This window comes from Bombus terrestris, chromosome 4 (genome assembly GCF_910591885.1).
Source record: "Bombus terrestris chromosome 4, iyBomTerr1.2, whole genome shotgun sequence".
Lineage (NCBI taxonomy): Eukaryota > Metazoa > Arthropoda > Insecta > Hymenoptera > Apidae > Bombus > Bombus terrestris.
Window position 1 is genome coordinate 18,080,463 of NC_063272.1, and position 21,207 is coordinate 18,101,669.

General features: G+C 29.2%; 3 protein-coding genes across 4 annotated transcripts; 2 read left to right on the forward strand and 1 right to left on the reverse strand.

Moving 5' to 3' along the window:
- The first annotated feature begins 64 nt into the window (after positions 1-64).
- On the forward strand, positions 65-9,555 carry LOC100642320. 2 transcript variants are annotated; one of them, XM_012307687.3, is made up of 10 exons: positions 65-583; positions 772-839; positions 1,110-2,143; positions 2,203-2,392; positions 3,288-3,451; positions 3,938-4,233; positions 4,347-4,578; positions 4,653-4,845; positions 5,253-5,831; positions 6,980-9,555. In XM_012307687.3, the coding sequence occupies exons 2-10, from the start codon at positions 836-838 to the stop codon at positions 9,115-9,117; spliced, it is 4,830 nt and encodes a 1,609-aa protein (XP_012163077.2). In that variant the 5' UTR covers positions 65-583; positions 772-835; the 3' UTR covers positions 9,118-9,555. The 2 variants fall into 2 exon arrangements, with proteins under 2 accessions (XP_012163077.2, XP_012163076.2); XM_012307686.3 differs by having other exon boundaries at positions 66-583; positions 662-839.
- Positions 9,556-10,260: 705 nt separating this feature from the next.
- On the forward strand, positions 10,261-12,258 carry LOC100642560 (28S ribosomal protein S10, mitochondrial). The gene is made up of 5 exons (XM_003394714.4): positions 10,261-10,574; positions 10,651-10,917; positions 11,655-11,782; positions 11,867-12,068; positions 12,137-12,258. The coding sequence occupies exons 1-5, from the start codon at positions 10,560-10,562 to the stop codon at positions 12,191-12,193; spliced, it is 669 nt and encodes a 222-aa protein (XP_003394762.1). The 5' UTR covers positions 10,261-10,559; the 3' UTR covers positions 12,194-12,258.
- A 1,472-nt stretch (positions 12,259-13,730) lies between these two features.
- Positions 13,731-20,256, reverse strand: LOC100642442 (beta-1,3-glucan-binding protein). The gene is made up of 8 exons (XM_003394713.4): positions 19,435-20,256; positions 17,468-17,689; positions 16,740-16,831; positions 16,527-16,669; positions 16,177-16,340; positions 15,331-15,695; positions 14,600-14,701; positions 13,731-14,129 (listed from the first exon to the last, which is right to left on the reverse strand). The coding sequence occupies exons 1-8, from the start codon at positions 19,580-19,582 to the stop codon at positions 14,031-14,033; spliced, it is 1,335 nt and encodes a 444-aa protein (XP_003394761.2). The 5' UTR covers positions 19,583-20,256; the 3' UTR covers positions 13,731-14,030.
- Between the last annotated feature and the right edge of the window lie 951 nt (positions 20,257-21,207).

Sequence of the window (21,207 nt, forward strand, 5' to 3'; positions counted from 1 at the left end):
CGTCTCTGTCTGTCTCGCTGAAACGCGAACTTTATTGTCTTTCATGTTGATTCTCATGACTAGTCACGACTCAATTATGGGACGACTTTCCCTAGCGAGTGTCGAGATTTGTTTATGTGATCGTAGTAGGAATCACTAACTTTAACAATTTTAGGATTTTTTAAGATTTCATATAGTGAAATTTTCTTAGGTAACATTTCTATACGCATATATTTTTTGCTAATTTACTAATATCACCTAATATCGTGTGTACAATAATACAAGAAGCTATATATATTCACAAAAATGTCACAATACAATGAATATAAAAATAGTCATTGGTAACTATTTGTGATCACGACAATTTGGAAGGGACTAGAATTTTAAACTCTACACTCTACAATAGTCGATTGTTTTCGGAACGCCATATTCGCCATTGCCCGTCGCGCGATTAAATTTTACTTGGCATTGGGTAGTACGATGAAATAAAGAAGGGATTATGTAAAACTTTTGCAACTAACGGAATATAATATAATAAGAATATTTGAAGAAATAATATTACATTACAGTGGTATACACATACACATGTATATCTTTGTACATGGTAAGAAATTTATCTTTGTGAAATTATAGTGTATGTAAAATGTTCATGATATATCGTAAAGATGCAATAACATTACAGTATTTGATAAAAGATTGATATAATTCCATTTGTGCGTTGATTTTATATATGCATTTGTTGAATCATAAAATCAGTTATCAATATCAAATACAACGTTCGTAACATTTTAGTCCAAGTGTCATTTGTCTTACGGATCCTGAAACTAAATATTCACATTTAAATATTGATAGCAGAATGGGTAAGTTGTTTTCTCTTATACCACTATATTTTACTATTATATGTTTTCATATTTTATCGTAGATGTTTCCAAAATCAATTTTATTGAAAATTCAAAATTTATATATAAAAGATTAGGGTTATAAAAATGATAACCATAATAATTATGTATATATACATAATATTAGTATATATATTTTTTATATATATTTTTTATATATCTTTATATTTATATTTATTCCTCTAAGTAAATCAAAATAAATGCCTAAATTTAAAAATAAATATGTTATAGAAAGTTCAGGAGCGGTTACAATTGAAGGAGAAAACTATCAAGTAGTAGATGAATGTATTGAAGAAGAAGATACATCTAACAGTGTGCAACATAAATATGTCAAAAATATAGACACAGAAAAAGAATCTAATAAGTCAGTTAAGAATATACAGCAGAATGATGATACAAATGAGAGGAAAGAAAATATAAATATAGAAAATAAAGTAAATGTAGTAGATGTAGGGAAAAATGAAAATACAATTGTGGAGGAAAAAAGCGATTCATATATGGAAAAAAATGAAAATACAATTGTGGAAGAGAAAAGTGATTCATATATAGAGAAAAATGAAAATACAATTGTGGAAGAAAAAAGTGATTCATATATGGAAAAAAATGAAAATACAATTGTGGAAGAGAAAGACGATTCATATATGGAGAAAAATGAAAATACAATTGTGGAAGAGAAAGGCGATTCATATGTGGAGAAAAATGAAAATACAACTATGGAAAAGGAAGAATGTACAATGATGAAGGAAAATGAAAATATAACTATAGGGAAGGAGGAAGATACAAATATAGACACGAATGAAGATATAAATATGGAGAAAAATGAGAAAGTTCCAATTGTCGATTCAACTAATAGTGCATTATCAGATAATTTAAATCCTAATGATAATGATGGAAACAATAAATCAAATATGGAAAATAAATGTTCACAACAATCAACTGTAGAGTCAATCGATTTTACTGCTGATATTACTTTAGATCAGTTGGATCAACAAAGAAGTATGACAGATGAAGACATTTTACATCATTTGGATGAAATTGAAAATATAGATTTAGATCCTAAAGATTTCCAAATACAGGAGGAAAATGAGTCAATGGAAAAAGACACAAAAGACCATTCTTCTCATACAGAAAGTAAATTTATTAAAGAAAGTGAAGAAGATGAAAGTATTAATGTAGATAAAACAACATCAAATACTATAAACAAAGAAATAAAACAAAAACTAAAAGTAGAGAAATCTGAAAAGGATGATTGGTATGAGAAAAAGGTAATGTATGAAATATAATACAGAAAAAATGAATGAGTAACACATGCAATTCTTTGCAGCTTATTGAGAAGGAAACAATTATAAAAGAACGACTTTCAAAAGTGGCCAGAGTTTTAGGAATTTCTTATCCATTTTATGAAAAATGGTTAGAACACGAAGAAAAAATAAATGGATCTCCTCTCTGTAAACTAAAACCATCTCGACGATGTTGCTTGGATAAACCATATACTAATCGTTGGAAATTCATTTGTAAGTATCTCTGCTATTATTTCTCCTAAAAATACTAGATTCATTTTCTTCGCTTATTAAGCAAAACTTTGCATGTACAGATGTAATTGATAAAAACATAATATGTAAGAATTTGTTATATTATTTAAACTTTATATCACTATTAATACTTAGAAGCACTAATATAGACAAAAATGATTAATAGTTGCATGGTGCAATTGTTAAATTACAGTCAGAGAGAAAGTGAGAAAGAGTTGATCACATATCTTACAAATTTTCAAAATTGATTTCCCTAAAGACAAACTAAATGTATGTCCAAAAATGTTTGTTTGTACAATTTTCTTAATTTAAGGAAAATAACATATTTATCATTATTTTATTTTCTTATATACACACTGTTAAATCCAACTACTTTTTTCTGAGATAATATAACTTTTCGTATTTCGTTTCTATTTGTAAGGAAACTTATATTTTTTTCATATGAATCTAATCTATTGATACGAAATTCAAAGGAGACTTGGAGTCCATTCAAATTTCATAATAAACTTTTGACATATTTTCAATATAATTTTCATTTCACTTCTTTTCCAATATCTCTAACTGTTTTCACTCTAACTGTTGACTATGTATTAAATATATGTATTTTAAGCCTTTTAAGCTTTATGATGCATAGGCGTACATATAATAATTACAAACATAATTTGTCTAGAGTAGTTAACAATAACATGACATATATCATATATACATTAAGATAAAATTTTAAATATAAAATTCTCTTCTAGTTATAATTGTAAGTCTTTATTTAATAGTGTGTAATTATATATTGTGTTTATTTGCTCTTAATTATAATAAAACAGATATATGTATATAATAATTTTAATTTCAAAATAATGCAATTAAATTTACATATTTTTAGGCAATAAAAAAGATATACACGAGCCCATAACAGAAGTGGACAATCCTGACATTTCTTTTAGTAAAAATAGAAAAGTGGTCTGGAAATTAGAACCCAGTGGGGCATGGGGTGTAAATATAAATAACGAATCTCAATTTCCATCTTTTGTATTACGTGCTGTAAAGGTATGTTTCTTACTATTCTATAAATTTTGATAATTATGATTTTTAAAAAGAGGACCTGTCTAAATATCTCAAAAGTTTGCAATTTCGGTCAAATACAAAGAATGAAATAATTGCCTTGGTCATGTATATTTACAAAATAATAACAGATTTATGTACATTTATAATAACTACTTATAGTCTCATGGAACAAATAAAATATGCATATAAATATAATATGAAATATAGAATAAATCAATAATTAGAATTGATTATAATTTTTAATAATAAATAAATAAACAATAAAGTTTATTGCTTGCAATGAAAAATTCCACCTTTTCATTCATAATTTCAGTAATGGGCATAATTATTTTCTAGTAAAGATTTGCATGTAACATCTTTGTATTTTTCAGATAAATATAACAACAATTCACAGTTATTTAAAAAATATTATAGAAAATGTGATTATGTTGTATATAATAACTTCTACATTATATTTTTTTTACACAGATATTTGAAGATTTTCTCCAAACAACAGAACAATCATTAATCTCACATAATTCTACAGACGTAAACTTTTCTGACGATGTATCTATAGATATAGTATCAAAAAAGGACACAAATAATGAAGAAAGACAGGATTGGTTATGGTTAGTAGTGCGTTGCAACAGTATGGATGAACTTATGCTATTTGCAACTGGACAAAATATCAGTCGCTCTACAATGGATAGGTTGAAACAGGTTTATGAATCTGGACCTGGGAAAGACTGTAATGTTAAATCCTTATATTGCAAATCAACAAATAAGTAAGAATATATTTTGCAAAATTAATAGTATATAAATTGCATAATTTTATATAAATGGCTAGTCTACATAACTTTTATTGAGAACTAAATAACGTACCATTTTTTAATATCAGGTATGACGATACTGCTGTCACGGATACAACATTTTTAGTTGGTTCAGAAGCTTTAGATGAAATTGTTGGGGGCCTAAAAGTACAACTTGCGCCTAAAACAAATTTTTGGTCAAATACTGCAGGAGCAGAGAATGTTGCAACTGCAGTAATAGATTTACTTGCACCTACTCCAAAAACAACAGTACTTGAAATAGGATGTGGTATTGGTCTCATTGGATTGATGATGGCTTCTGTAAATAAAAAATATTTGTTTTTACTGTTTCTCACTATACTTTGTTCATTTATAGTTTTGTAATTCAATTTCAGAAATGTCAACAAGTCATAGGAGTTGATTCTCCATCAGAAGTAGAAGAAGCTGAGATGACATGTGAATTAAATAATATAAAGAATGCTTCATTTATAATGGGGTCTCCTATTGAAGTAACAACTAAAATCATTGCAGCAGTAAAAAATCGTAAAACGTGTGCAATAATCAATGCAAATACTAATGTTGGTCGAGGTATGTAAAAAATATTACATTATAAACAGATGTTTGTGAAATGTTTGAAAATTATGAAAAATATTTTAAGTAATTTTATGACATCTCTTTTAATTTTTAAAATAATTTTGCGATTAATTTTAACTTATTTTATTAATATCATTTCATTATTAGCTATAAGGATATAAGTAAATTCCTTTTAATTTAATAAGATTCTAAATTAAATAGAGCTTTACAACACAAAACGATACATTTAAGAATAAATCGAAAAATGTTTTAATACGTCATTGAAAATATTTTTTATTAATAGTTTTCTAAGAAATCATTCTTTATTGATAACTACTCTGATATAATTTTCTGATAATCTGATATATCTTCCAAATATTAATAAAAATTATTTATATTCTGTATTTGTTTCTATTTTACAGCAATTGAGGTTATGACAGCTCTCAGAAAAATACCATCCCTTAAACGAATAGTAATGATAACAACATTAACCAAGCAATCAGTGCGTGCTATATTAGAATTAGCTCGTCCCGGAGATCATCATAGTCATGGTTCACCATTTATTCCTATTGTGGCATGTGTTGTTGACACTTTACCTAATGGTCCTCATTTTGAAGCGGTTATTTTGATGCAACGACGAATGATAAACAAGTTTAATCAAATATGGTCACAAAAAGCTGCAGGGGAAGATATAAAAAGTTCAGAAATCAAAATTTTTCACGAAAAAATGAATCAACAAAACACTAATCAAATAGGTAAAAAGATCTCAAGCAAACCAACTGAACTACAAACTAAAATGAACTTTAATAAATTCTTGGTCAAAAATCACGCAAAAAAGTCAAAAATATCGATAAAGAAAGCGTTTTATATGCAACATGCTGAAAATTCATCTATAAAAAATAAATTCAAAAGGAAACGTTCCCATTCGCCAGATAAAGGAGAAACACCAAAAAAACTAATAAAGAAATTTAGTAAATCATGTGTTATAGCATGGCATCCTGGTAAGTTTATATTCAAATTATGTAAGAAATTAACAACTTGAGCAGAAGTGTAAAGATATTTTTTTATCGGTAATATGTAATTTTTAGTATAATTGAAAATGTAACAAAATAAGTAAATAACATAGTATAATATCTTTTGGTTAAAAGCTTCATTTATGGAAAAATCAATTTAAGAAATTTTGTTACTATTACTTTTATTAAAATTTGCATTTTTGCATAACACTGGTAAGATTTAAACAATGTAAGCTGCAGCATATTAGTTGTCCTGTAAATTGAAAACTTTTTCATGTCAGTTTGTTATATACATGTGTATATATGGAGTGTATCGAAAATCTAGTAAGTAAAAGAGTTTAGTAGTCATGCACTTGAAATGTAGCAAGAATCAAGCAAGGTTTTTCTCGGAACTTGTTTTTCTCGGAAACGAAGCTTTGTATCGACAATTGTCATTCTACTGTCATTCGACTTACTTCGCACAGGGAATTAACCCCTTTCGGTTTATACCACCGCACAAGGTACCTAAGTGCAAAGAAACCCGTTTAACCTCGTTACCACTCACTTTGCCAAGTGCACGCGTACTAGACAGAACTTCATCGTCGATCTTCTCGAAAACGAAGCCGTGTTTCAAAAATTGTCGCTCTATATTTCCAATTTACTTTTACATGGGAAATCCCCCTCTTTGAACTTGTACCTCGATTTTCAATGCACTCTGTATAAATATCATATACAGGATGACTCAGATTTCAACAACGAAACTTTATCAGTATACTCCATAGGTCTAAATAAGAAAAAAATGTTTTATAAAATTATAACAAGAAAACTAAATATGAAGGGAACAGTAAAGAACTTGCGATTACTGTAGGAACAATACAATGTAGGAATAAATCAACAATATTTCCTTTTGTTCTGTTCATCTGTAATTACTATTGATAAATCTCTCGACTTAGTATCAAAATTCCACGATTATTATAACGGTATGCAGATATACTAAAGGTAAATGTTACCGATCTGCTTCTACATTGTATAGCTGCAATTTCAAGTTCTTTACTGTTCTCTTCCTGTTCCGTCTTTCTTGCCATAATTCCTTTACAAAGTCTTAAACGACCTATGCTTATATAACATTTTTTTTTTTTCTTTGTTTTTAATATTAGATCAAGCATCAAAGAAGAAAAAAGAATGGGACACGGGAAATTCACAATTATGTACGAATCTATTTTATGAAAAAAAGATGCAAGAGCGTCCTAAAGAACAAACTGATTTAAGAGAGAGATTATCTCATAATCGATTGGATACTGATATTGCTCAAACATTAAAGGAACATCAAGCACTTTTAGAAATAGCAAAGGAAAAGTTAAGCGGGCCAGCACCGACTGTTGATATGAATACTGCAAAACAATTACAAAATATGTTAAATATCGTTTTAGAACAAACAAATAAACTTCAAAGTCAACTTCCACGTTCTGTTTGGGACCGTATTGCTTCGCCAGGAAATATAAATTCCGGTCAAAGGGAAAATAAACAAGATGATCCTCTTTTGAAAGGTCGTTATGTTCAAGAGATGGGTTCCCAGGATATTCTAATCACAATGCCAAATAAGAGATTCTTAGATAATGACGAGCCTGAACCAAAACCAATGTACAAAAAATATAACAATTTATCACCTTTAGAGCCAAATACAATTATGCCAGTAGCATATGCAATTAACTCTAGAGAAGAAAAATCTTTCCGTATAACACCAGAAAGATTTGCCAGATCGTTCAGAGTCGAGGTAAGCCAGAATCGGGATCCAAGAATTCGTAGGAATGAAATGGAAAACATGAAAAAACCAATTTCACCTGTGAGAAGACAAACTTCATCACCGAAACATCGTGTAACTCCTCCAAAAAGACTTTCTCCTAAACGTCCATTGCTATCACCTCCAAGACGTCCATGTTCTCCTCCGAGAAGACATTTTTCTCCTCTTCGACGTCCCACGTCACCTATGTATCGACAACATTCTCCCATAAGACGTCAAATATCTCCGTTACGACGACCGATGTCACCGAGACGAATGTCACCCTTAAGACAACCTTCATCACCGAGACGTCTATCACCGCCACGACGAGGAGAAATGTCTATGAATCGTCCAATGTCACCATTGAGACATCAAGTATCACCACGACAAATGTCTCCCATAAGACCCACTGTATCTCCTAGAAGACAATCATCGTCGATGAAGCGACCGATATCTCCACTAAGAAGACAAATTCCGTCTCCTAATCGAATGATACTTCCTAATAGGCAGGAAATGTTACTTTCTAGGAGACAGGCAATGCCACAAGAAAGGCAGCAGACATCGACAATGAGACGAATGGAGTCACATAAATTAATATTTGAACGTCCTACATTATCACGACAACAATCTCCTCAAAAACGACAAATGTCACCATCAAGATTTACCGATGATTGGGATATACCCAATAGAAGAGCAATTGAACAAAATATTTGGGTTCGACCTGTTGAGCAAATACCTCCTGAACAAAATATCTGGCGAAGTGAACAAACTCCGGCATCTAGTAATAATTGGGAACAAATTGCGTGTAACGATAGACGTCGTAAGAGTTTTAATCAAGAGAAGTGGGAAACTGCTAAAGATCCTATGCGCAATGATAGTTGGAATAATGGTGGAAATACTTGGAATTCCAAACAGATGTATACAAAGCCTATGATAAAAGAAACATGGCCATCAAATTCTGATAATAAATGGTCACCAACATCTATGCCCAGTAGTAGTAATGATAACTGGAATATTCGTGGAAAAGATAGCTTGTCTGCTTGCACAGAATCTTGGATGGACAATAAAAACCAAGGTAGATGGGAATCGTTAAATGTTAAAGATTCTTGGAAATGCGACAAGGAAGATTTGAATGACTTACCAGAAGATGCAAAAGATCCTTGGGGTGATGATGGTATTTCAGATTTAAAAGAAAGATGGCATAAATTTGAAAGTACTGGTACATCAAATGCATGGGTAAGAGAAAACGAACAACAACGAGGAGATTCATGGAGCTCAAAATATAATAAAGATAACTGGCAAAATAAAGGATTATCTTTTGTTACGAAATCTCAGTGGCAAAATAATGACAGTAAAAATATTGGAGAATCGCGTTGGCTTCCCCAGAGTGATGACAAGAAACCTACATGTAGTGGTTGGCAAAATGGGAATAGTGCAGGATCATGGCAATTTCAAAATCCAAATTTTCATTCACAACGTTCTTTTCCTTCAACTCAGTTCAAAAGTTCATATTAAAATTTGTGATCTTGATAATAATGTTGATTATCAGGAATTAAATTTATTAGGTCATTCTTACCGTATTGTAATTTTGTTAGATTATAAACGCGGAGTTCACACTTTTTTTCGTAAAGCAAATATTTAAAAGGTCATAAAATAAACAATTGTATATGCAATTGAAACTGAAAGAGTGTTTAAGTTTATATTATAAGACTATTATTCATTTCATCTTTTATTATTTTAGTTTCTCTACTTTGTCATTTCCAAATTAACAATATTAATGAAATAATGTAAGTATTAAACATATGATGTAATGATTTTTAAATAAACATAAAACTTGTTTAATGTGCTATCATAAAATTTAGGCAATGGTGTTTTATGCATATCTCTTTTAAGACAATCTAAAAGGTAAATTTATATTATACTTTTCAAATAAAACTGCATTTACATAAAAAATCAATTCACTTAATTATGTTTGATACATACATAAAATAAATATGCGCGGGTGCGTGCGTGCGTGTGTGTGTGTGTGTGTGTGTGTGTGTGTGTGTGTGTGTGTGTGTGTGTGTGTGTGTGTGTGTAAAATATATATATATATAACATATATATGATATATATCATATATATCAACAATATCCTATACTTATATAGTTTATTGAAAAGTAAAAATATGTATCCTATAATTTTATAAAATAATGTAATTAGGCATTATATGTTTAATTTCATTATTGAGACATTTAAAAAATACTGAACTGCATCAAGTTCGCGATTAACTAAATATCTGCTATTTTTCAGAAGTTGAATATTTTAACTAAGCGTGTTAAACAAATATAAAGCTTGAGTAAACAAGTTTTTAAACTTTGACGTTTTCTGTTTAATAGGAATTGACATGTCTCGGAAAAGATTTTTTCGTAACTTAATCAGTTCCTTTAAAACATAAGAAGTTCTTTAAAATGTAGTTTCTCTAAAATTCTATGGAATTTGTAACATCGAACTGCAAATCAAACATATGTTTAAAAATCATCGTCAGTTTATTATTTTATAACTGTACAACAGAATCATTAGCAGTTCGACATACTGTATTATTTTCACAATGCTAATTGATTAGCATTTTGAAGTAAATACAATATTATGTAAAAATACCTTATAAAATTAATCATTTATTTCAATTTAGAAGTAAACGATTTCGAATAAAGGATAGGTGCGCATATACGTCCATAAAGTCTAATACGAGTATACAAAATTCATTCAAAAGCCGTACTCTACATACATATGTATGTATATGCATATGATATGTACATCTGTGTTGATAGTTTACTAACGCACGTGTAATTTGCTATGTATTTATGATGTATTTACATCAAAGAAAAGACATCTACTTTCATATTTAAATTTAATTAAATTTGAAACGATAATATTTCAATTAATTTGTTTCATATTTACATAAACAAAAGTAACAAATGTTTCGTTCAAAGGTATAACGTTTAAAAACACTTAGTTAAATATATGCTAAGGGTATTTAGGTTAGAGATAACCTCTAATATCTTTCAGGTATTTTCTGTTTTACGAAGTATAAACAGAAATTCTTATGATATTGGACATACAAAATTATTACGAAACACATTATTTTCAACTAATGTTTTGCATGGAAATTCAAGTGATACATCAAATGTAATTTTAAATGAAAACTTAGCTAACACGTCACAGCAAGCTCAAACCTTAGATGAAACAATACAGGAATCTAAAACTTCAACTGAGAATGCAGAGGTTTCTACAGAAGCTTCGGTTGGATCAAATACTTCATCCTTTTCCACAGAGGTATGTAATAATATATTGATAATATATTTTATATTAATATATTTTAAATTAATATGAATATGTAACGAATGAAATTATTGCATTATAAGTAATTACGAATGTATTCTGTATAATTATGTTTTAATACGCTAAGTATGATTTTCTTTAAAAGCAAGAATATACCAGTATATTATTATTCAGAATAATAGATTATTCTATCATCAGAATAAAAGAATATTGAATTTAGAAAATTGATACCTATTCTACGTATACATTGTTTATTGTTTTAAAACAAGTTATAGTAATTATATTATGAATTAAAATATTTTTTTATAGCAATAGAGCCTATAAGTTTTAATCTTATAAACTTATTGTGATTGTTTATAACACGTATTTTGTTACTATTATAAAATACATGTATTTTGATTAGGAGATTATTAAATGGACTTGTTAATAAATTTTCAAGTATAAATTATATAATTCATTAAATAATACTAACAATTCATATTGTTACCTATACATAATGTTATTAATGTATTACTTAATAATAAAGAAACTTATATTCCTATACCTAATATTGCAAGAAAATTAATAAAAAATCTAAAAATAAACAAAAATCAATTAGAAATCTATCCTGAACAATCGCTAAATAATAAATGTATCATACTTTTAGAAATTACGTATTGATTTTCATACATTTGTTTGTATTTTTTGATACTTTTCAATACATAACATAATATCATTAATACATTCTACAGCCTGAGCTTGATAAACTATATAAAAAACTAGAAATTGAAGTCAGAGGAAATGATCCCGCTGTTCTTAGAAGTTATGGAGAATTTGCTGTTATGGTAGCAGGTCATTTAGACATAACTGTAGGCAGACAGTAAGTTAATGCAGTGAAAATATTTTTAAATATTTATAAAAATATATACAAGAAAATATAAATACATAATACTAAAATTGACAGTGTTGCAATACGAAAACCCATATTTGAAAGATTAACGCTACTTAAGTCTATTCACGTTCATAAGAAACATAGAGTTCAATACGAAACAAGAACATATTATAGATATGTTGATCTCTTTAATTTAACTGGCTCAACTGCAGATACATATTTAGAATATATAGAAAGAAATCTCCCAGAAGGAGTGGCAATGAAAATTACAAAGGTATGATTTAAATTCTTTATTTTTAACTACCCATGTAAGATACAGGTAACCAATTTTACTTTTTGCAGGTGGAATTACAAACCTTACCCAAAACAGTTGAACAAGCAAAGTCTTTGCAACAATAAATGAAGCAATTATGACGTTATCATTATTTTAGTAAATAAACAAATAAATTATATATGCATAATAACGTTGTTTACCTTTCAATAATAATATTAACAATAGGCATGGTAGTCATAAAATCGATTTTGCTGTTTCATCTTTAACTGTACGTGTATTATTTTACATCGTATCATTGCCATAATCGCGATATTATCATCTTTATGTTGCCGATTTAATAAGTATAATACTGTGTGATGAATTTGTAGTCTTGTTAGTGACTTTTTCCAATTCTGGTAGTAAATCTTTTTTTGTAAATATAGGTAACAAACTTTGCATAGTTTTAATATTTAAAGTCCTTAAAGGTGTATTTTCCGTGCGTTTTATAAAATAATGTTCCATATCCACATTATTATAGGTTGTTTTGGAATTATTAAATGGATGACTTTTATTCAATTTCAAATTTAGAGAAACAGTTGGAGATTGCACCTGACGTGCAGTCGAATTTTTCTCTTGCATTGCAACTGAAACATATGCTTTATGTAATAAATCTTAAGTAAGTTTATTCGCAGTAGTATTTGATATGTCTTTACTTTGATGTTTTCTATTTAATTGAGCACTGGCTATACATTTATGTAAAATGAATTCATATCCTGGAAATATAGAAAATATACATAAATAAAATGTAGAAATATTTTATAAATAATATATGTGAATAATAATATATGTGAAATATACGTGATTTTTAAACAATAACATTTGCTTTATACGCATATTAATCCTCGTGCAAGTGTTAATAAAATGTAGAAAACAATTTTTGTATATTTCAGTGTTATATTTGTCGTTATATCTGACATTTTAAAAAGATGTTTCATATATAGTTAATATAGAATAGTGGATCACGTTCTTAAATTATTATACTTACTAGAATATTTTGATTGAAAATGTAAGTCACTGTCCAATCCACAAATTAAATGAATTATAATTATGGTGAGAAAAATAATTAATCTTTTCATTTGAGATATATTAATAAATTGGAATACAGTCTAATATAGAGATACCGTATTTGTCACGTTTAATATAGTATTTACAAATGTTCTAGAAAATTTAAAAATGAAGTACACAAAGTTTATCATAAAAGAAACTAATTATGTGTAAGGATATAAGAGAAAAATGAAAATATTTTCACCTTTGTTAAATTTTTAGTAAGATAAAAAATATGAAAATCAATCCACCGTCGATTAACAAACTCTCTGTTACTACTAGTATACAGCGAGTGGAAGTTGCTATGTCTTCATTTAATCTTTTTACAATGTTATTCAAGAAAAACCGGTTTGAAGGAAGAGAGTCGAGTTTGAAATTCTTCTACCGCTTGAAACAATTTTAGTATCTTTCTACGCGCGATTAACAAAATAAAACAGTTAACGAGACACATTTGTTTGTAAACTTGAATTATGCGCATTTTATATTATAAAATTTATTTTATTCATTGGAAAGTGAAACCAAAACATTAAGAACATTCTATCGAAGCAAACAGGAAATGGCGAAATAAAACGAAACATATATGTTTAAAATATGATATGTATTCGTCACAGGAAAATAATACATTCAGTAGTAAAAATAAAGTTTACGCATTTAATTATTTAGTACGTGTTTATGATTACGAGTACAGACGACTGTAAATAAGAAAAAGTAAAATAACGAATGTCGTGTTATTACTAATGGCATTAATATCTAAAACATATTTGACCTATTATGCTATAAAGAATTATTTTATATTTAAATTTCAAAAATTGCAACTTGTTTACGAATGAATTTTTTTAGTACCCTTTTATGTAAATTTTATTAATAACATAATCTTTTTTACAATGACCATACTCGAATATAATCGATTTCGAAAGCAGTTTCTTCGCTCCAACTTGGTAACCATTTATCTTTTGCGTGCCAAAAGTTCAACATTGCCTAGAATATATCAATCGTCGTTAATTAATCGTGATCTCAAACGTATGTACATAGAATAATTCGTTCCGAAGATAGTCTCACTAAGGCCATGATTATACAGAGAACTGTGAGCGGCGAGACAAGTGACGACGAAATGACCGAAAATAAATCAAAGAGTCGAATAAACCGTACCGCTGTATGAGAGGCAACGCGATGACCATTATTATATTTGCTATTTTAATAGGTATTCAAATACCTATAGGCAGATAGATAGTAACGGTGAATACCAAGGATTATTTTGATATCGAGTCCTTAATAATCGTAGTGTGCAGTATGGGTCGATTTTATGGTAACATAATTATAAAGATTATAGAAATATGTCTATGGCAGAAGAAACATGGGAAGGTGCGACATGATCTTGTCGCTCGTTCGTATGTGCTAATTATAAATATGCTATATGCCACGTATAAATATATTCGTAGAATATTTACCTTCGCTTCGATATTTTTCCACGGTTTTGCGTGTCCCCAGCCAGTTGTTTTATCAGGAAATACGCGAATACCACCAACTCCCACGCCAATTACGATATGAAACTATCAGAGTACAATGAAAATTGTCAAAGTTAAATGTCTGATCGATCTATACATTTAATATGTAATTACATTTTTAGTAATTATAATGATAATAATATTTGTTGATAATAACGATTGTGCGTAATTTTATAGAAAAAGACCAATTGCTAAAAGATATATGTAATACCGAAGAAATAAGCAAACTATCGATTACGTATCGAGTACATATGTATTTGTAGCGGCGATCATATAAACAGATCTGAACTCTGGACTCTTCTCTACCGAAAGCATTTACGAAATCTTTCGTCTTTTGAATCGATAAATATCAAGATACATATATATATACATATATTATGAGGGAGAGGCAGAGAGCGTTATCTCGCCTCGTTGGTCAGACAGTACGTACATATAGTAGACATATTTGTCTTAATAATAAGTTGTTACAAATTTCATTTCTTGCTCATATGTATATTAGTATGAGTTATATATTATGCAACTTCATTGTACGGAAATACATATAAATTTCAAGCAAAAGTTGTTAAACTCTCAGGAAATTAGTTTAATAATAATATATTACTTAAAAAAATATATCGAAGGTACATTACGAAATACTTAAAAATAGATTAGGTAGTTTTGTAAATGCATCATACCTCTTGATCAAAAGGAGCCATTTTGGTAAAATTATTCCCATACATCCAACCATTTGTCGGAGGTTTTAATTTACCAACTTCTTCACCGTCTACAAGGAATTGAAATCCTTTGGAATTCCAAATTGTTGTGTAAACATGAAAATCTTGCGTCCATCTTGGGCCATTCTTTCCAGTCCGGGAAACCATATAGTTTATAACATTTACATCTGCACCTATACGGACTCCAAAATCTAATCTTCTTGAATCGTAGATGCTTCCATCGAAAGCGTTCACTAAATCATCGTTTCCACGAGCAAGGCCGAGGACGATACGTCCACTGGAATAATCGGGACCGTAATAATCGTACTTTGGTTTAAGCCACATTTCTGTCGTAAATAAATACGATATTTATTTGTTTATTAATCAAACTCGAATCGAGCGAATTTAACGAAATTATTAATCAAAGTTGAATTAATTGAATTAAAATGTTATGTAAATAATCGAATTAAATTTGTTCGTTTACTTCAACGTGTTTTACTTAAAAAGAGTAAATAACACAAAACATGTATCCTATGTACAGGGAGTTCCATTGTATGTGGGAAGATCAGCGATCAGGTGTGAATCGAGCACATTAAAGTAAGAAAAAACGTTCATATAAATATATACTAGATGTAATCTTGTTTTTAAGTTACAGCTTGTTTTGTATTGTAATAACTATTCAATGAAATTGCTCGAGGCGTCTACCCCTAACTCCAACACAAACATGCTTAGACGCAATTATTATACATTTATTCACTGATGCGTAAAATGGTGGATATCTCGTGCCTTATATAAACAGATATGCTATGTAATTGAATTAATATTCACCTGGATATAACCAATCACCTTCGGGAAATTTTGCTCTTATTTCGATTTTTCCGTATCGGAAATTGAAACTGTTTTTCGTACTTAATCTGGCGGATATAACAGGCGGTAAAATACTGAACGATGTAGCTTTACGTTGGCATTCGGCTCGAATCGCACTAATACACCTATAATAAATATAATAAATAACAAATATAATAAAAATAAATCGAAGTAACGTATGAAACAATTGGCGAAATACAGATAAAACGCATGAATATCATGTAAATATAGAATCTATAAAAGTTAGGTAATTAGTTAGGTAATAGAATTGCGTGAAAACCCTGTATTTAAAAAAGTCATACTACACTCACTCGCTAAGTATCAACGTTCCATACATAGTGGCATTTACGCCATAGTGGTTTTCTAAAATCGCTGGTTTGATTCTAAGCATTCCGTTTTTAACGGATGCTACGAATGTATGTTGTCTATTGTGATAAATACAAAATTCATAATCCTATAATAGGAGAACCATATAAGAAATCTTACTATCGATCAGATAGACTTAAGTACGAATTTATACTTACAGGATTTAACGGTATTTTGACTTCGTGTTTCCAAAGGGAGTTATTAAAGATGTCGAATGTTTCATTCAACACTAACTCGTTAGTAACTGAAACTAAAAGATACATACTTTTTCATATTCTACTTGTATCATTTTCTATTCTTTATATTCATAGACTTCTTTGTCGTTTACATTTTATTTTTTAATTATTACAAATTTATTTTAAATTTCAATTCTCCCAATTTATACTGTAGCTTTTCTATCGCACCGACTATAGTTTAAAATTACGAAGAATAAAATGATGAATTTTTTCTCCTTTTTTTTATTCATTGATTCATCAATGAATTTGCGAAGCGACGTTTCTTTAATAATAATATTCCGATTAATCGTAATAATTTGTAATATTCAACTGGTTAACAGTTATTTTTAGCAATAATATTTAACTTTGAAGAGTCGTGCATTTCATTTTAATATACCTACTATTATTAAAACATCGAATAAACAAAATTTATATTCTATGCGATATACATATATACATGTATATTTTGATTCTGTAAGAAGATGATTCGACCATTTGTCATTAATTCGTATATTTTAGTAGCATTCGTGTATTATTTATACGAATTGATCAAAATGTCCACATTATAAACAGCAATGTAGGTACAATATACACGTATACGTACATAGATACATACCTGCTGTATACCTACGTATACCTATAAATCTATAATATAAGCTAAATATTCGTACTTGTCCAGGTTTGTTCTCCTTTGTTATACATTATCCCGTTAACTTGTACATAAGTCCAATAATGTATAACATCTCCGTTTGTTAAGTCCATATTTCGATCTTCAATGATCCATCTTCCATTATTCTTCATATACACTTCGCCCGATATTCGTCCTACTTCGTTCAACTTAATAGCCCTATTTATGTTTCCTTGAAACGCAAAAAATTGTAAGCCGGGCTCGTCTGTTGTAAAATAAAAAACATACATATATTATATTCATTACACGAACCGTAGCGTTGAAGTAAAAGCAAATTTTGGAAATATTTTGGTTGGTATGTAGATAATAAAATCACCTTCCTTTCTATTTGATGAGAATATTATAATTATTATAAGGCAGATATAGTATGTAAACGGAAACGAGAAATATAACACCTTTGTACATTAAAATTTTCAAAAGAGATGCTCTTTGATACAGCGTATCCGCGAAATATCCACAAAAATAAGAATATAAATATAAAGGTATATATTATATATAGAAATAGAAACTCGAATATTATTTAACATTGATCAGTATCATGTACTATCAATGGAAACTTTCTTTTTTTATTTTATAGAAAGATTGTGTACGACAAGTAAACGTTTCATATTTGTTAAATAGATACATCTATTATACATATATCTCGATCTACTTATGCATTTACGTATATAAACGAGTTTCTAAAAAATACAATTTCTCAGAACTATGCATATCACATAAGCTTAATATAAAAAAAACATGCGCATTTGAATTAAGGAAACAGTTTGATAACATAATATCGATAACAAAGTTATAGCCGGTATTATTCTACTTTATAGATTTTTAAGTATAAATTTGATTCATCCCATTCTCATTGCCTTAAACGTCTTTACACATTTATTTTTCTGTAATAATCCAACCTTACAAAGGATAGTTAATTATTACTTGTTAGTTTTAATTAAATTAACAATCTCAGTTATTTGTAATTAATCGGTAGTTAAAAATCGCGTATAAAATTAGAAATTAGATAGAAATTTTTAAGATAAATGTTTACGATGGAATTATGGAATTTTGCGAAATACTATTCCGTAAAGTCAACGTCAAGCGATCCTGGAATTAAAAAATATCACGAACTTGTACATATAAATCTATAGCCGAGTATAAATATCGCATAAACTTTATTTATAAATATTTCAGTTGCCAGAATAATTACGATAGACCATTGTTTTTGAAGATGTTTTATCGCACATTACGATTTCATAGTTCTCCGATGTTTCGGAATTAATCCGATGTATTACTTTCTCGAATCGTCCACGTTTATATTACTTGGTCATCGTTCCATTCGCGAGGAAAACGTTAACGTTAAATCCGGTTATTCCCGAGGAATCCCAAATGACTAATACGAAGTAAATGACCACTGGCGATATGATATATCATATGTATGATGAGCTTAAAAACATCAATCATACACATATGTCATTCTCCATTAATAAGACGATTACGACAAGATGTTCCTTACTATTCTTAACTATCCTTATATTTATTAAAATTAAATATTTTCTATACTTTTGTGTATGAATATTTATTCATTCATTTATACATTTGTCTATAAATATAACAAATTGCGTATGGATTTGAGTCTGTATAATGTGTGGTAAATAATTAAGAACAGTAAAATGAATAAAAAAAGTTAATAAGTAAATTTCTTTTACAACCAGTACTAAACCGTTATTTCTTTGTAATTTAATATTAATTACCACTTGTAGCTTCAAAAATTATCTATAGAATAATTGGTTAATTTTTATGATCGTATCGAATATAAAATTGATTGCGAAACTACTAAAAATAATCGGTAATCTCGAACGTAACTTAATAAGATGATATTTGACAGCAATATCAAAATAACCACTAACAGAGATGCAGTGCCGAATAAAATAATTGCATCGATTATATGTCTATATAGTCACTTACCCGATATCGATATAAGAATTCCTTTTGGATTTAACGCTTCAAACGTTGGCGTGGGCACAACATAAGAATTCACTAATGTAAGATAACTTGTCAAGTTCGATGATAATAATATGAAAATTGAGATGGAACGAATATCGTAATGAAACATGTTTCTTAAGAATGACAGTTTAGTTGATGTAACAGAAATTATCTACATCGATGAAGTTGCGTGGAATGCTGCCGATGATACACTGATCTTGGTAGTGACGATAAATATTTCCTTATACACATGGTTCCGATTTACAATTGCTTCTGCACTTTTTCAAGTCACTACTAGTCAGATAATTAGGCATCGGATAAAATTTCGCTGAAATAGAGTTCTACCGCACGTATCGACGCTACAATGAAAAATCGTATTTAAATCTACATCTATTATATTTTCGGCTATCGCACTACGTGCGTGTCCTTATACGCAACCTATATAATGTAAAGTGTCATCCATTTAAAAAAAAATTATTGACCTCTAAAAGTTGAATTTGTCTTTTTTTGAACCTCTACAATTTGAAAAATATTTCATCCCGTATAAAATTTCTTTAAGACGTTTTCGTTTATTGAGTTCTCTTAATCAAAAAATTCGATAAGAAGAAACCTTCGAGATACCGACTTCATATTTTTGTTCAACATGACAAGTAATTATTATAATAAAAGTCATAAAAAATCATCGCTGTTATGAAACTATTTTTATTCTTTATTTCGTGTTAATAAAGATCTGTTGCTTATTTTTGCATCAACCAATTTCGATTAAATATTCGGCATGTGTATGTCCAACGTAACTCTTCAGCGAAAATTCATCTGGCTAATTCGATCGAATACCTTAGAAGTAGAACGTTTGAGCATATAATCTTAGATTGGAAACGAACATCCAATTTGAGAGAGCATACGCGACTTTAATCGAAGCTGTCGATTGGCTACGATCTTAGATGTAGCATTTCTGTTCCCGAATTCTAACTTTTCTATTGCCGTACTACGTATTGAATCCTAAGATAGTTTTCAGATATATTCTGTTTTCTAGACATACGCGGTTGACAATTCAAATCACGCTCCGACTCTTTTTTGACTAAGCCATACTAAAACTATATTAAATTCGTTACAAATAGGCTTATATCAGAGAGGAAACGAGTGTGCTCACGCGCGAGTCCCAATTGTTTCACAATACAGGTGCTACTCCATGCGGTCAAGAGCTGAAGTCAAGTAAAGTTAGCATATACAGGAACCTATAAAATTAGGGACTTACCCTGTTTGGTTGCAATTTAACATAGGCAAGAACCTATTGAGTTCTATGTTACGGGAACATATTTAATTGTACGATTCTACGAAAAAGTTCGTATTTACTTTTCTATCCGAGCTTTTTCGAGTACTCTTTGTACAATCATCAACGTGGACGAACGTCGAAGTAAAACTACGCGAGTTCGACATTCCCGAATCTACAGAACGTGGTGTAAATAGGGCTACCTTGAATTTGCTTTTAGTATTTTCATACACAGTGCAATAATAATTCCATTTTTCTTAATGTTCGTTATAGAAACATGTCGAGGCAATGATAATGATTATTATATATATTGTCGCTATGTCTATTTGTTTATACTTAATTTTTTATTTTCGTCGTTTATTTATCGTTAGGCATAAGCAATTCGCATTGCCTCTACGTGTTCTGTGCAACCAAACAGGGCAGATCCCTAATTTTATAGGTTCTTGTATATGCTACCTTTAGTTGACCTCGGCACTTTGCCGCAT